Source organism: Mirounga leonina, unplaced genomic scaffold (genome assembly GCF_011800145.1).
Source record: "Mirounga leonina isolate KUSES-001 unplaced genomic scaffold, KU_Mleo_1.0 Mir_127, whole genome shotgun sequence".
In the NCBI taxonomy this organism is placed as follows: domain Eukaryota; kingdom Metazoa; phylum Chordata; class Mammalia; order Carnivora; family Phocidae; genus Mirounga; species Mirounga leonina.
Window position 1 is genome coordinate 11692061 of NW_023270316.1, and position 16528 is coordinate 11708588.

Sequence of the window (16528 nt, forward strand, 5' to 3'; positions counted from 1 at the left end):
AGGTGTAATACCAAACTTCTGCAATATAATATTTTATGGACTTAAATTTGTAATACAAACTTCATGAACTTATAATGAGGTCTTTCTGGTACTCCACTAATCTACTTTTAAAAATATATATGTAAGATTTATGAGTCTAACTTTTAATAGAGTCAGAACATACAAAGTCCCAGCCCTTAGCATAGTGCTTAGCATATAACAGACACTTTCAGTGAATACTGAACTAAATCTGAATTATTTTAGTTCTAGAATTAAATTTATACATTGTTAATCTGGCCTACGTTTAAGGTCTAAGTAGCTGTGCTTCAGAACATCTGAATTACACTCGTCCAATGACTATAACAAATTTTGTCCAGGTAAAGACTGAATCCTTCCATACCAAAAAAACATTTTTAAAAAAAGCACAGAGTTTTTCATGAACTTACATTAATAACACAGGCATCTTTTGCATGGCCTTTATCTGTAATATAACAGCCAATGGGAAATCCAGGATTACAGAACCTCTGACTATCTTCAACATCATAACACCATGTTACAGGCATATTATCCACAATCCTATGCACAGAAATAAGTCAAGTTAGAAATCGTCGAACATGACTAAGAAATGGTGCCCAAAGCTGTGTTACCACTTCATAAAATTTAAATGTCTATAAATGCCTTAAGATGTCAAAACTACAATAAAAGAATTTTGATAAGATGTGGTATATTTCATAAGTAACAGCATTATGTCAATATTTGATACACTACAGTGAAGAAAAAAATTTTATAGCTTCTTTGAAACTATAAATGTATATAGGAAAGGGAATTTTATAAATTAATTTACTGCAGTTGCTAATTTAACAATATCATTATCTAGATACATAAGTATAGTTTACCTTTAGCAAAATACTCAAAGCTCTAAGTTAGGTGCAAAGCAATGTATCTAGTTCCTTGGGAATAATCTGATGGAACAATATAGAAGCAAATGTCCTTTATTACTTGGTAATTCAATAAAAAGGAGAGGAACATAACTGCAAGATGGGAAAATATTTAACTTAAGGGCCAGGGGAAAAGAGTGAAAATTATAGTATTATCTATTAAAGCTGTGTAAATCCAACTTTTGTCTAAAAGAAATGCTGCTATAAAACTAGAGAAACAAAATTTAAAAGTTCTATAGTGAAAAAGAACTTAAGGGATAAAAATAAAGAATAAGTAAAGAATAAGGTTCTGTAGCATTGTCTAACTACATTAAAGTCCGAGCATGTGGTCCCTTATGCCAAGAGCACACTACAGGATACAAATTAAAAAAATTACTAAAAATATACTAGCTATATTACAGTCATAAGACTACACTCCAGGGCATGTTTTATTTGTTAATTAATGTATGCCTTAGGAAGTAGAATTATGATTCTATATGCACCCAAGGTATACATTAATGACCTAATAAAACATGTCTCGTCACATTTAAATGCTATTTAATAGTACCCAATATACCAAATTTTAGAATCACCTACACTATTAAGTTGCTTATTATTATAACCAGCAGGCCAGTAGTTCCCATGAAAAAGGCTATAAAATATTAGAAGCATAAAGCAATGCTACATAAAATAAATAATTCAGATTTTTTAGAGGCTTAAACAGTCAGTTAATTGCTTCAATTTTTTAGAGAATGAAGTTCAATCAATGAATATATACTAGCAATATATTAATTATAATATCTTTAAACTATCATAGTAGAGAAAGTACTACATAAAAATTATAGTGCTAGTTACAAAATGAGAAATTAAGGAGCAATTTAGACTTTTTAAAAGCAAGCATCCTAAACTTATCATTTATATGATGCCTTGACGCAATAACCTTTTCCTGGCAATAGGAAGCATTAAAAAACAAAACAAAAAACAAACAAAAAAGCCCCAAACACTTGGAAATAAATGTAAGAAAATTTAAAGAATATAATTTTCAATTACTCCCTTGCTAATAAGTTGAGTAAATAAAAATTAAATTCTTTAAATTTTGCTAATAAGTTAGCGAGTTAGTTATTTGAATATACAACACCAAAAATACTAAAAATCTTATTTTCTATCTGATACAGTGAAAAAAAAAGGACTCAAAAGGATAAAGGTTGAATGACTGGCCCCGTTTTTTTGTTGTTTTTTTAACCATCAAGGACTCCTTTCCATTATTTTCCTCTACCTTCCATGGACTCCATTTGAAACACTTCTATTAATGAAATCTCATCTATTTATAACTCATTTCCCCAATAAATTAAATTCCCAGAGTTTCTGATCACAATGGAATAACCCATGTTACCACAATGCATTCAGAAAATTGTAGCCAAAAGCAAAGGAACTTGGCATTTAAGTTACTCTCTGTAGTTTTAACAAGTGTACATTTACACTGCTAGGATTTTGAATTTTTGAAAACAGCATATCATTCCCCTCCCCTGCTAGCTTGCTGGGATCCAGGATTAGAACCCACTTGACTAAAATATCTTCAAAGACCCCTCTCCGTCCAATAAGCTATGAACCTAAAAAATTTAAATACTGTGGTAACTAGCTTTATAATACTACTTTTATAAATGAAATGTCACAAACATCTAGAAACTTGGCAAGATGTATAATTACAAACCATGCAGAGTAGAGTTGAAAGGAATTCAAATGTCTGGCGCTAAGATCAAAACATTAGTCATTCTCAAAAATCAAGAAGTAGCTTAGGTTATTGACAGAGTAAGCCAAGATCCTCAAATTGTATTCTAACATTCCAAATAAGAATTTCAAGTATTCATCAATTTAGATGAGAAAATTAACTATTCTTAATTAACTCTATAATGCGTTGCTGTATTAGCTAATATTCAGTCATTCTAATCATTTGAAAGGTAATACGGTTAAAAATGTCATGGGGAAAACCCCAGCAAGTTTCAAGTTTTTTAGGCAGAATATAGTTTCACACCCATCAAAAATTATTGAGTCAATTTCATTATCAAATGCTTTCTAACTTCATAAACTCTTTTAAATGATTTATTCTTGTTATTATATGCATTTTTGCATCAAAATAGGACCTATATTAATTGTGTCATGAATCAGCTAAAAATATTTCTAAGTACTTTACCATAAGGAAACTATCGAAGGGGAGGTGTTTCTAGTACCTTTAGGAGCAAGCCTCTAAACAGTATTCTAAGAACAGAGGGTAGAAGAAATAGCTAAAAATAACCTGTAGGCCTGAAGAGCCATTCTTTCATTCCACCAACAAATGAGTAGTTGTTAGAGTAAATGGGGGTGGATGGGGCTAACGTGAAACTATAAGAACTGAGCCTTAGGTATCATTTTGAAGACCGTTAAAGAACAATCTGAAGCAAAGAAAAAGCACCAATTATTTATGAATAAACAAATGTACCCCAAGTTATACTGATTCAGCAATTACATGGTATTCTCACAGTAGCCTAGAAGAAAAAAGCTCTTGGCTTACTAGAAACCAAAGAAATAAGGAGATTTCAAGTTCCTATTTACACTGAGGGTCACATGAGGAAGAAGATGACACAAGTGTAATCAGGCAAGTTTCCTTCCTTATTCTAACAGTGCCCTGCTATGAGAAACTTGTTCCTGTATGGTTTAGCAGACTGAACCAGATTCTACCCATCTGGCCAATCAGAGTAAATCCCCCTAATCACAGACTAGTTCGTGGATGGGTAAGTGACCCAAGGCTGCCCCTCCCTAGGACTTTTTTGTTCTGTGTATATGGAAGGGAGAAGGGACAGAATGACAGGCTCCAAGCATAGTTTTGAACCATAGGATCTGGGCATGTCAAACTGAGATCAATGTTTCCTAACCTCCCTCAGTGTGGGCAAATGAGTCAATCTGAGATACTAATAGGACAAACATTCAAGAGGAAGTCCATGAAGACAGTCTTTCTGTTCACTACCTCCAACACCTTATACTTTTTTGAGGAGGCAAAACATTTGTAAGTTAGGACTCCACATAGCATAAAGGCATTTGTCAGCAAAATTATCTGGAAGAATAATAATGATTACACTTGAAAAGTTGGCTCCTTAGACCCTTTTCTAAATATTCCACATTTGAATTCTGTATAATGACTCAACACTACTTTTATTTTTTTGAGTCGATACTACTTTAGAAGCAAAAATAAAATAGGTTTACATGCTTTTTGATTACAACACAAACTGGTAAAGACCTAGTTAGTGTAACACCATGTGTATAAAATTAAAACAGGTTACTCAAAATTCAAGTGTTTTATTTGCAGTAGATGCTATTTATCAAACATCAAACATAGTTTAAGTTTGTTTTCCCATGGTCTCTTTCATGGCCTACAAGTATAAAATAACAGTATTTTTCTAGATGGCTGATCCAGGTCCTTTTCTCAAAGCATAAATATGCTCTTGTTAACTACATATGAAAAAGAAGGGTGCCCTAGGTACCAGGTCTATGTACCAAAAGAAGTACCAAATATTACAGTAATCTAAGCAGTTAAGAGATGATATTGTAAGCCATCAACCTTAGTAATCCTTGGCAAGTAGAAGTCATACTTCATGCTATTACTAGCAACAAAAAAGGGAAATCAACTGATTTGCTATGTTTTATAGAGTTAATGAAGTAATTTATACATTCAATGAAACAGGTGGCATCTAGGAAAGGAAAGTAACAAAAGTCTAAAATCTCCATGTCTTACCAGTGATGTTGATAATTCAGTAACATGCTTTTCTTCAAGAATTCTAACTTTTGTTTGTCTTCAGCTTTCTCTGTATGGTATGTTTTTGTACAGACAAGCTTGCAGGTCTCCTCCTTATTAAATGTGAACTGTATTAAAATAAAGTGAAAAGCAAGTTAAAAAATATCTAGGTCCTTCACACTTACGCCATGAGTAAAAGTACTAGTCTCCTTAAATTACTTCAATGCACTAATATTGATAATATTTTTAAATTTCTCATCGCTCAATCACATTTAAATTTTAGTCTTACTGTTTCTCTAAAAATTTAAATCAATTTTTCTTTTGATAAGTAATAGTTTTTATTTTTATTTTTGGTAATTTCAATCCACCCACCTTTTAAATGTAACTGAATCCGAGAAGGGGAAAAAAACTACATGCAGAACAAAATGGAACATCAGTCTTTCTAGTAATAAGCAGACAAGTTTCTATGTCCATATATTCATTTGATGGATATTTGTTAAGTGCCCCCTTGTGCCAGGTAAGAGAGATTCAGCAGTAGCAGACTATGATGATACAAGAAAAAGTCAGACTTGGATGTCTAAATCAGGGTAAACATGATTCTTTTTACTCACATTTGAAAAGGCTGTCAATTTTCAGGATTTTATTTAATAATAAAACTGAAACAGATAGTAATGGATAATTTAAAAGTTAAAAAACTAAGGATTCCTCCAATTTTGAAGTCTAGGACTTATTTCATGTGTGTAAAAATAATGGTATTCATAATGTAAGTTTACTTTATCAGGATCCATTTACGGCTTCATTTTAAAAATGTATTTCCTAGTTTTCTAAAGGCTATAATTTACTTTATAAACTAACTATAGTCCATAATTGTATACCATTCCATACACTCCAACTTTATTACAGGTGGTTAAAAAAAACCTGCATATGTTTCACTTTTAAGTGGTCCATTGTTTTGTACATTATTAAAACACCTGAACAGGTTTCTGTGCATCAGCTGACAAGCAAATGCTTTAAGGGTAGCCCACTGCTGCCACCTGTCAGCCAAGAGTTTAGTTTTGGTGCATTGCTACTTCTGTAAATGTAGCAATGTCTGTACAATTATTTAATATTCTTGACCTTATATGCATCTTGTAGGTACCTTTTTAAAGAGAGGAAAATGAAAAAAAAAGTACACATACTAAGGAATCAGAGGGATAGGTGTCAAATTTAAATTTAGCAGAGATAGATATTACTAGTTATATGGAAAGTGGCAAATCAATCCAATGCTTACCGGGTTTAGGCAAGTCAACTGTGTGTTCAATTGTGAAGGAAGACAGCAAAACCAGAGAGGATGTTTAATCATAATAATAAACATTTATTAACTCATGTAATCCTCCCAACTTTGAGGTAGTCTCCTTTTCTGAATCTTCATCTTGTGACCTAGTAACACCAAGTGCCCCAAGGCTCAATCCTTGGAATCCTTCTCTTACATTATCTATACCCACTCCCCCTTGGGGATCTCATCAATTCCTGGCTTTAAATACCATTTATACACTAATGATGATTCTCAAAGGTATAGATCTAGCCTGAGCCCCTCCTCCAAATTCCAGACACATATATTCAAGTGTTTATTTCACATCCTTAATTAGATGCCTCATTTCCCATTCCCCCCAAACCTGCTCTTCCCAGAGACTGTCCCATTCTAGAAAACAGAAAGTTCACATCCCACACCCCACATCCTATCCCTCAGCAAATTCTGTTGCGCTTACCCCACCTTCAAAATGTAACCAGTTTCTGAGATTTTGACCACTTCACAACACCTACCTGTCTACCCCATGGTCTGAGCTACTCTCAGGTCATACATATCTCAATGATTTTGAGATCCTCCTAACCGGTCTCCCCTCTTCTCTCCTTGCTCTCCCCTCCCATGGTCCATCCTCAACACAGCAGCCCTAGTTAGTGATCCTATCACAATCTAAGCCTAGTCAAAACCCTTCAGTGCTAACCATCTTGCTCAGATACACAGGCCAAAGTCTTTACAGTGGCCTATGAGTTACTATGTGATTTGTTCCCACTGCTTCTTTGCCCTCATTTCCTGCTATTCTCTATCTTGCTCATTTGCTCAAGTCACACCAACATTTTTCTGTACCTTGAGCACACCAGGCAAGCTGACACCTTAAGACCATTGCATTTGCTGCTTTCTTCACAGAGAACATTTTCCCAGATATTCACGTGGCTCACTCCCTTATTTGCTTCAGGTCTTTTGCTCAAATATCACCTTCTCAGCAAGACTTTCACTGGCCCATTTAAAATTGCCAATTCTCCATCCACCTTCCCTGATATATTTTTTGATAGTTTTTCCATCAGCAACTGATACACTATGTATTTTAGTAATTCATTTTGTTTCCTTCTCCTCATCAGAATATAAGATCCACGAGGGCAGAGATTTTTGTCTCTGGTCTCTGCTGTATGCCACACCTACCACAATGCCTGGCACAAACGTGTTAACTAAGTAAATGAATGAATATGATTGGTTAGATTTGGGATGAAATGTGGCTCCAGCTTCATATAACACACACAACCTGGCACTGCTGTTTTTCCGACCTCAAAAGAATTCATAAATACAAGATAGCAAAGCACCTTTGGGGTTTTGTTTTGTTTCTGGTTTTTACTATTGTTTTTACTGCAGATCTAAAATAAGGCAAAATTCAGTGAAAATAAAGGACAAAGAATCAATACTGAATCAATACTGAAAAATATGGGTCTGGGTGCCTGGGTGGCTCAGTTGGTTAAGCGACTGCCTTCGGCTCAGGTCATGATCCTGGAGTCCTGGGATCGAGTCCCACATTGAGCAGGGAGCCTGCTTCTCCCTCTGACCCTCTCCCCTCTCATGCTGTTTCTCACTCTCTCTCTCTAATAAATAAAACCTTTTTTTAAAAAAAATATGGGTCAATACATTTATGGCTGGCTTGGACAAGTCTAATCTCTCAGCCCCATATTTCTGTTTGCCTATATGCCTTGGTCTTAAGAAATGCCTGCTCTGTCACTTTAAGGTTGGGACTTAAAGATTTAATCTTGATCCTAAAAAATTCTAGGAAACCCATAGAAAATAGGAGATGTACATCTTTCTTCATTTTGAAGCACTCCTGCTCTCCTATTTTACCTCAACTCCTGATTCACAGTTAAATCTGCAAAGTAGTAGGCCTAAAAGAAGGGTCCTTTGTATAAGTAAGGCTGTCTTTCCCTGTAAATAAATATACCCTGGATGGAAGCCTACCATGGAAGTAATTTGCCTTTAAATTCTACCCCAAAGGGACAAAACTTCTCTCCAGGGCTTTGAATATTTTATTGGTCTTCCCTCTGTTTATCTGCAATCTGCTATGGGCTGTCTACTGCAAGAAACTCCTGCTGTCCCTCAAGTTCACTGAAGATGTTATTGATACTCTTCTCTTCCATCATTTCTCAAGGTGAAGGCATCACTGAACAGAATGTTGGGGCTGAGACACCACAGGAATATCTTAAGTTGATTGTATAATTTAATAAATCTGCCTGAAAATCACCCTCTCCTATAAAAGCAATGCAATAACTTCCAAAGTAATCTTTCAAAATATCACATCAGGGAGTGATACACAATTAAGATGATAGGTAATTAATATGTTTGCCCTGTTCAGTAACACCCATGTTTATACGCTTTGAGTGCCTTTTCTCCCCAGTAACTTAATCCCATATGCCTTCAAATCGGTCTTTGAAAATAAAAAAAATTTTTTAAATTAAAGTTTTTATTTATTTATTTGAGTGACAGCGAGTGAGAGAGAAAGTGAGGGAGAGAGAAAGAAAGCAAGAGCGAGAGAGAGAGAGAGAGTACAAGCAGGGTGAGGGGCAGAGAGAGAAGCAGACTGCCTGCAGGGAGCCCAATGTGGGACCATGACCTAAGCCCAAGGCAAATGCTTAACCAAATGAGCCACCCAGGCACCCGTCTTTGAAAAAAATTTTAAATTACTGGTATCTTTAGGGTAGAAAATTTTAAATTGCAGTATTTTAAGAGGACTTATGGTTGAAAACTGTAAACTTGTACAATTATGTGGATTAAACTAGCAAACTCTGTGTCTTTTCCCCAGTGCTTCACAGTGCAGTACAGTGCTAGAGGGACTAAGATGGGTAGTGGGACCACTCTAGGTGTGCGGATTTGCTGGACAGATGCTCGGTGCAATGAAGTGCCAAGAAAAATAGATGGCAGTGTTTAGTGAGAAAGCAGAGAAGGCAGCTAACCATAGGGTCTAAGTCACAGAAGACAAGGATGAGACTCTGCGGGAAGGATTAGGCTGGGGAATAAAATTTGGGAGTCAAGTTACAGCGATTAAAACAAATGTGTTCATGCAGACAGATCCCAAAGTAGAGAGTTAAAGGAAAAATGCACAGTGCAGAATAATATGTTAAACCATAAATAAGTAAATCTAATTTTATTTATATGTGCTTGTAAGTGCATGGAAAATTTCAGGAAAGATTAACAAAAAACTGTGATGTGAAACTGGGGGAAAGATAGTCTTGCTTTTCACTTTATTCTATACCCTTTAAGTTTTTATATGGCGGTACACTGTTATTATAAACAAGTTTAATTTTTGTAAAAGAGAGTGATTATTATTCTTTGTGTAGCAGGAGAGCAGATATAAAATGAAGAGGGGCAGACCTGTACCCCGAAACAAACAATACATTATATGTTAATTAAAAAAAATGAACAGGAGACTGTGCAACGTGGAAGGAAAACAGGCTTAAGTGTTAAGAGATTTAAAAGGTAGAATAATTCTGGATGATGATGAAGTACATATATTGAAGAGAATCTCTCATATTGTGCTGAATTTGGTTTAACTGATGTCCTAAAAATGTACTGAGAACATTCCAAACATACTTTCAATGGTCAAAATAGAAAGGTTAGCTTTCCCAAAACCCAATGGGGGAGCCCAAGTAGTGCTGTATTTGCTAAGAGGCAATATATATAATACGTATGAATACTGTTCCCAAAGGGGGGAAGGAAATGAGGAGCTGCTGGGCCACTTTTCATGACTGAAGGCTGGGTTTCTGGTCCCTCTGAAGGTGAGGTAGGGTGTTGGAGTACTATTCTTATCATTTATAATACTGGTATATGAATGTGCATTAAGACAAACTTATCCATGACATATCGTGAGGAGAGGGATCCTTCCAAACTATGAGTTTAAAAAATTATTTCCAGAGGTAAAAGAGAAATGAAATCCTCCTTAGCTATGAGAGCTAAGTTATCTCAGGCTTTTCTGTAGGAAAAAAAGAAGGGAAAAAAAACAAAGAAAGAAAAAACAAAGGAATGAAAGAAAGAGAAAGAAGCAACTAAATAACTTCTATATAACACTGAATACAAACCTTATATGGTGAAGGTTCAATTCTTTCCCCGAATAATACCTGACCAAGATTTTCAGATGGGCGTTTTCCTTCTGATGCTTGGCAAAAATCAAACCTGGGGTGGGGAGAGGGGGAAGAGTATTTAAGCTTTTACAAATAAAAGGAAACAATGAAATATCAAACCCCTAGCCAATCTAGAGGGCAGAGTAAGTACTGATATTCCAATAGCTCTAGTCAAAGAATAAGAAAGTTACACTCCAAGTCCCATGTACATTTCCCCCCCAAAAAACCAAAACATCAGAAAATTAGGCCTGAGAATACTTTGATGTCTAACTATCTTTTTGAAGATGTAAATTATAGAATTTAAAAAATTGACACATTATTTTTGTTCATTCCAATGATAAAATTATTTACATCCTTATTTTTCAAGTGAATTTTGCTAACTTATCTCCTTTTGTTGTAACTTCCTAATCCAAAGTTTTACATAATAATGACATTTCAGGAAGATGTGTCAAAGTTCCCTGGGTTTCTGCCTCATCCCGATACACTGGCCAACACATCCCAACATGAGAAGCATGGCGAGACAGACCCTAGAGAACATGAAACTGTGGAGAAGCCATAATCAGTCAGTTGCAAGCTTCTCCGTAATTCCCTTGTATTATTAACCAGATTTTAATAAAATTTTCTTTAAACATTACAGCCAAATTTCAGCTTTGCTACAGAAGATTAAAGAACAGTTCTGTGTTCATTTTGGAATGATATGGGAGTACTTGAGACCCATGCAGTGATGGCTACAGATTAGATTACTAAGAGAAAGATGAATCTCAGGTAATAAAAAACTGGGGCTGGGAAATCCTCAAATGAAGACTTTCCATGTACTGGATGTAAGAGATCACTGAGTTTTCCCAGGAATATCCACAAAGAATAAGGAGATACATTTATTTAACAAAACAAAAGAAACAAAAACTAGAGCATTTATGTCTCTAATAGTTACATAAATGATGGTCCATGCATTCATGAATGTTATACTCTCTTCTTATACATATTTAGGCATATGGATTCTTATAGGATAGTCTTACTTTTTGGTGTGTGCTTTTCTCTACAGAAAACACATATTTTCTTTTAAAACTTTTAGATACCACAGAAACTTAGAAGCCAACTAAAATTTAAGAACTATGCTTTATACTTAATATGGTATATAGTGGTCAAATGAATAAAGCAAATTTAGGCAGCATTTTTCATAATATCAAAAAATGAAAATAACCAAATGTTCATAGACAAAGAATTAGTGAAACAAATCATACATGACTCTACACAATCTCTACAAAGAAATAATAAACAGGGGCACTTGGCTGGCTCAGTTGGTAGAGCATGAGACTCTTGATCTCTCCTCAGGGTCCTGAGTTCAAGCCCCACACTGGGTGATAGCTTACTTTAAAAAAAAAAAAAAAGAAAGAAAGAAAAAAGAGGGGCACCTGGGTGGCACAGTTGGTTAAGTGTCTGACTCCTGGTTTTGGCTCAGGTCACAGTCTCAGGGTTGTGGGATCAAGCCCCGTGTCAGGCTCCACACTCAGCACAAAGTCTGCTTGGGATTCTCTCTCCCTTTCCCTCTGCCCCTCCCACTCATGCTCATGCTCTCTCTAAAAGAAATAAATAAATCTTAAAAAAAAAAAAAAAAGAAAGAAAAGAAAGAATAAACAGCTACAAAAAAGACTAAGGTAACTATAGCTGTGTATTAACATGGAAAGATGCCCACAATAAACCTAGTGAGAAAAAAGTGCAAAACCACTTTTTATTTAAAACAAAAATGTATAGATGTGGTTAGGTACATTAAAATATGCAGAGAAAAAATGTGGAGGAGCAGAAAACAAAGCAATTGTTTCTGGGGATTATGTGGGATATAAGAATTTTATTTAAAACTGTGTGGGGTTTTTTATAATTAAAAAATTTAAAGAAAACACAATGCCTTTTTGTCCACTCAGATAAAAAAGGAAATCCATTGTTTCAGTTGGTGCTTCTACTGTATTGAAAAAAGATCACATTTCACATTTTAACTCTACTTTGGAAATAATGAATACCCCTTAAAAAATGTTTCCAGGCCTTATACATGTTTAAAATACATATGAATTCATCCATAACTGTGAAGAAAACAAATATTTAAAAGTACAAAATTCTGATGAGTCAATACAATTTTATATAAAAACCAAGCTGAAAAACTTACGCCGTATATTCATAAGGAAGAACAGATTCCACTGAATCAAGCCTGTTCACGAATAGTTCTATTTCAGCCTGATGAAGAAACACAGAATTAGAATATAAACAAATAGAGATCAAACCTTAAGTCATGCCTAGAACTGAAAAAGAATTTGACATGTTTGAAATGTAGAATTTTATGATATTTAAACATTTCTCCTATAAATCCATTCACTGAGTAGACTTATATGCAATTAAATTACAACAAAATATTTTTAAGAGTTGCAAATACCTCCAATAATTTTTTTTAAGATTTATTTACTTGAGAGAGAAAGAGAGAGAGAGAAGGTGAGTGTGTGTGAACAGGGGAGGGGCAGGAGAGAATCATTAAGCAGACTCCTCACTGAGTGCGGAGCCCCATGCAGGGATCAGTCTCACAACCCATGAGATCATTACCTGAGCTGAAACCAAGATTCGGAAGCTTAACTGACTGAGCCACCCAGGGGCCACTCCTTTTTTTTCCCCCCCAAACATTTATTTATTCATTTATTTACTTATTTATTTATTATTTTAGAGAGAGAGAGAAGTGTATGAGGATTAAATGAGTTAACATTTATAAAGAACTCCAGTGACTAAAACAAGAAGTGCTATATATTTGTTAAATGAATAAAAACAAATGAATTTAATGATATTCAGAATAGGGAATGCCTAAACTACACTGCTCATCTGCTAAAATAAATGCTCACCCAATATTCCTGATATACAGTATAAGATAAGACACTAGCCTCTATATACAGTAGTGAGAACAGTATCATGTGCAATCCCTAAAATTGTAAGCAAATGAAATTACTCAATGGTAACACAGCCTCAAACATATACAAAAAATTAAACTGTCTCTGTGCATAAAATATTCTTTGTCATTAGTCATTTTAGCTAAAAAGATAATGAGACACGACATTTAGGCATTACAGAATGCTTGAATAATTAACACAAATATAAGTAACTGCTGTGAAGGCAAAATTCCCAGTTGATGGCTTACTCTGCCAAAATAATTTTCACTAATTATAAGGGGTCAATACTGCTATGAAGACACTTCAGAATCTAAACACCCTATTTAATATATCTTCATGAAGATTGAAAGGTTTCTAAAAAGATGATCCAGTTCACATCTCTAGATTTCTTTCTAGGAAGGAATACAGCTATTATATTCTATGGAACTTTCTAGGTTTTAAGTTTCAAAAATCTCTAAGAGCCACATTTCCACCACAGAAGTTAAATCCCATGTGCCACAATTAAGCCTATTCTTACTCTCTCAACCTTGTTCCGTACAAAGTGATCAAGGACAAAGACTTTGAAGCTAGGGTACCTGAGTTTAAATCCTGACTGTGACATTTACTAGCTGTGTGATCTTGGGTAAATTTCTTCACTCAGTTTTTTTCCTTTATAGAATGGAATAATAATCCTTGCTTCGAGTGTTTTTGAGAAAATTCAAGAGCAGTGCTTGGTACAAAGTACTAAGTATTTACTATTATGCAAGAATGTCCAATAGAACTGTAAGCAATGATGGACATATTCTTTTTTTTTTTTTTTTTTTTAAGATTTTATTTATTTATTTGACTGAGAGAGACACAGCGAGAGAGGGAACACAAGCAGGGGGAGTGGGAGAGGGAGAAGCAGGCTTCCCGCGGAGCAGGGAGCCCAATGCAGGGCTCGATCCCAGGACCTTGGGATCAGGACCTGAGCCAAAGGCAGACGCTTAACGACTGAGCCACCCAGGCGCCCCAATGATGGACATATTCTTATCTGCACTGTCAAATACACATGTGGCCATCTGTCACTTAAAATGTGGTTAGAGCTAGGAGCACCTGGGTGACTTAGTCACTTGAGCGATGGACTCTTGATTTCGGCTCAAGTCATGATCTCAGGGTCCTGGGATGGAGCCCTGAGTTGGGCTCTGCACTCAGCGGGGAGTCTGCTTCTCCCTCTCTCTCTCTCTCTGCCCCTTCCCACCACACACTTTCCCTCTCTCTCTCCTTTAATATCTAATTCCCATTAAATTTACCATATCTGTCAATTTTTCCTAATCTGGTGAAGTAGCTTCACATTCCACTCCTAATAATAAAGGTGTGAGTAAGCATATGTTTTAGCCTTGCTTTGTGATTTATAAGGATGTCTATATTAGGGGCGGCCCACAAATTTTTCCAAAATAACAAACTCCAAAGAACAATTCTTCTTATAAATCTTTCACCTAAAAACAAAATTAATTTTTACACACAACACATAAACAAGTAGGGAACACAAATTCAGTCTAGAGGCAGCATAGCACCAGATTGCTCAGTTCATTCCAAATCCTAAATTTACTCAATAAATATGTGCTTTTGGTCAAGTAGTAATTTTTAACATGACAAATGTATGAGGTGATAATAAAACAGATAAGAATATAGAAGCTGGTCCATAGTTGGTACACATATAAGGTAAATGATTAAATAAACATTGCTACTCTTACTATTTCAGAGAAAACAGACATTCCTGAATCTGAATATTTATCAGTATAAGGATAACCTTGAGGGCCCCCCCACCCCGCCGGCTCCCATAAAAGGACACTAAGGCAACAGCCTTCTGATCTACTGTTTATGCCAATTCATTACTCTTTTCTTAGCTATTAGTCTAGGGAAGAGGAAGATGATAATTATCAAGCACAATTCTCATAATAACCTTATGAGCTAGGGATTACTTGCTCTACTTTAAGACAAGGAAATAAGTTCAAAAGCTGGACTGCTAACTCAAAAAAAAAGTGAGGAAACTCAAGTGCCACTTCCATCACTTTTAATTTCTGCTGCTCTCAGTCCTCTACTTTTCTCTTCCTTCTTGTCTCTTCTGACGCTTTTCCACATTTACTTTTACAAGAAAGTTAGTCTATCACAAATATCATCACTAAGTTATGGACCTTTTTCTATTATTCAGTGAACTAATCAAAACACACTTGGATATTCAATTCATCCTGGCTATTTCTGTAGCATTTTCATTCTTCCTTTAAATTGTGAGAATCTGAAAATTTAAGAATTATTGTCTCACAAAATGCTAAGAAATGCAAATTACATTTAATGATATATTTAACAAAGAATAGAGCAATTTACAACATATTTGTAAATACGCTACATTTATTTTTTTTTCAAAGATTTTATTTATTTATTTGACAGAGAGAGAGACACCAAGAGAGGGAACACAAGCAGGGGGAGTGGGAGAGGGAGAAGCAGACTTCCTGCTGAGCAGGGAGCCCAATGCAGGGCTCAATCCCAGGACCCTGGGACCATGACCTGAGCCGAAGGCAGACGTTTAACGACTGAGCCACCCAGGCGCCCCAATATGCTACATTTATAATACTCTATATTTTAAATATCAACTCTTATACTGAAACAAGGAAATTTCAATAATATTTTAAGAATGAGATCCTTGTAGGGACACCTGAGTGGCTTAATCGGTTAAGCTTCTGACTCTTGGTTTCAGCTCACTCAGGTCATGATCTCAGGGTTGTGAGATCGAGCCCAGCATTGGGCTCCATGCTGGGCGTGGAGCCTGCTTGAGATTTTCTCTCCCTCTCCCTCTGCACCCCCCTCCCACCTGCGCACATGCTCTTTCTCAAAAATAATAAATAAATAAATAAATAAATAAATAAATAAATAAACAAACTGCTTTAATGAACAAAATCCTTGTAATATGGCAGTAGAGAAAAATGTTAAAAATTGGAAGGAGAAACGAAATGAGACTGCTAGTGAGTTCATGTGGTTTCCAAAAGTATGCTACAGACATCATGACATTTATCCCTAAAAATATAAACACATACACGCGTAAAACAAATAGGAAAAATATAATCAACTGTTGGCTCTAGAGGTCTAGATGGATATACAGGTGATCATTATACTATTCTGTCAACTTTTTTGAATTTTGAAGACTGTCACAATTAAAAGTTGGAAAAAGAAAAGGCTTTAAAGTTGAGAGTAGACTTTATTCTTCCTATGAAGCAACAAAAGCCAAATCAAAGCAATAAGAAATAAAGACGAAAGAGTAAAATTTAGTGTGGAAAGATGTTCTAGACTAGGAAAGATGACTTCAAAATAAGTATTAAATAGGAGGAAACAGAATATGCAATGTACATGAAAACTGAAGAACATTCCCAAGAAAAAAAATCCTGAACCACCACGAGAAAGTCATTCACTCAACACATTTATTTAGTGGCCACAATACTAGACATTATGAGTGATATAATAATACAAAAGACATGAACACTTGCCTTTGAAGAATTTCTAATCCAGGTGGAGAGACA

The 16528-nt window shown here is 35.3% G+C and overlaps 1 protein-coding gene across 2 annotated transcripts in view; it reads right to left on the reverse strand.

Annotated features, from left to right (window-relative positions):
* Positions 1-16528, reverse strand: part of TM9SF2 (transmembrane 9 superfamily member 2) — a 70696-nt gene that overhangs the window by 45406 nt on the left and 8762 nt on the right. For both annotated transcript variants that reach the window (XM_035003117.1, XM_035003118.1), the window contains exons 2-5: positions 12233-12300; positions 10033-10126; positions 4663-4790; positions 426-555 (exon numbers count right to left, since the gene is read on the reverse strand). In XM_035003117.1, coding sequence (XP_034859008.1) covers positions 426-555; positions 4663-4790; positions 10033-10126; positions 12233-12300 — 420 coding nt within the window. The remainder of the gene's footprint in view (positions 1-425; positions 556-4662; positions 4791-10032; positions 10127-12232; positions 12301-16528) is intronic.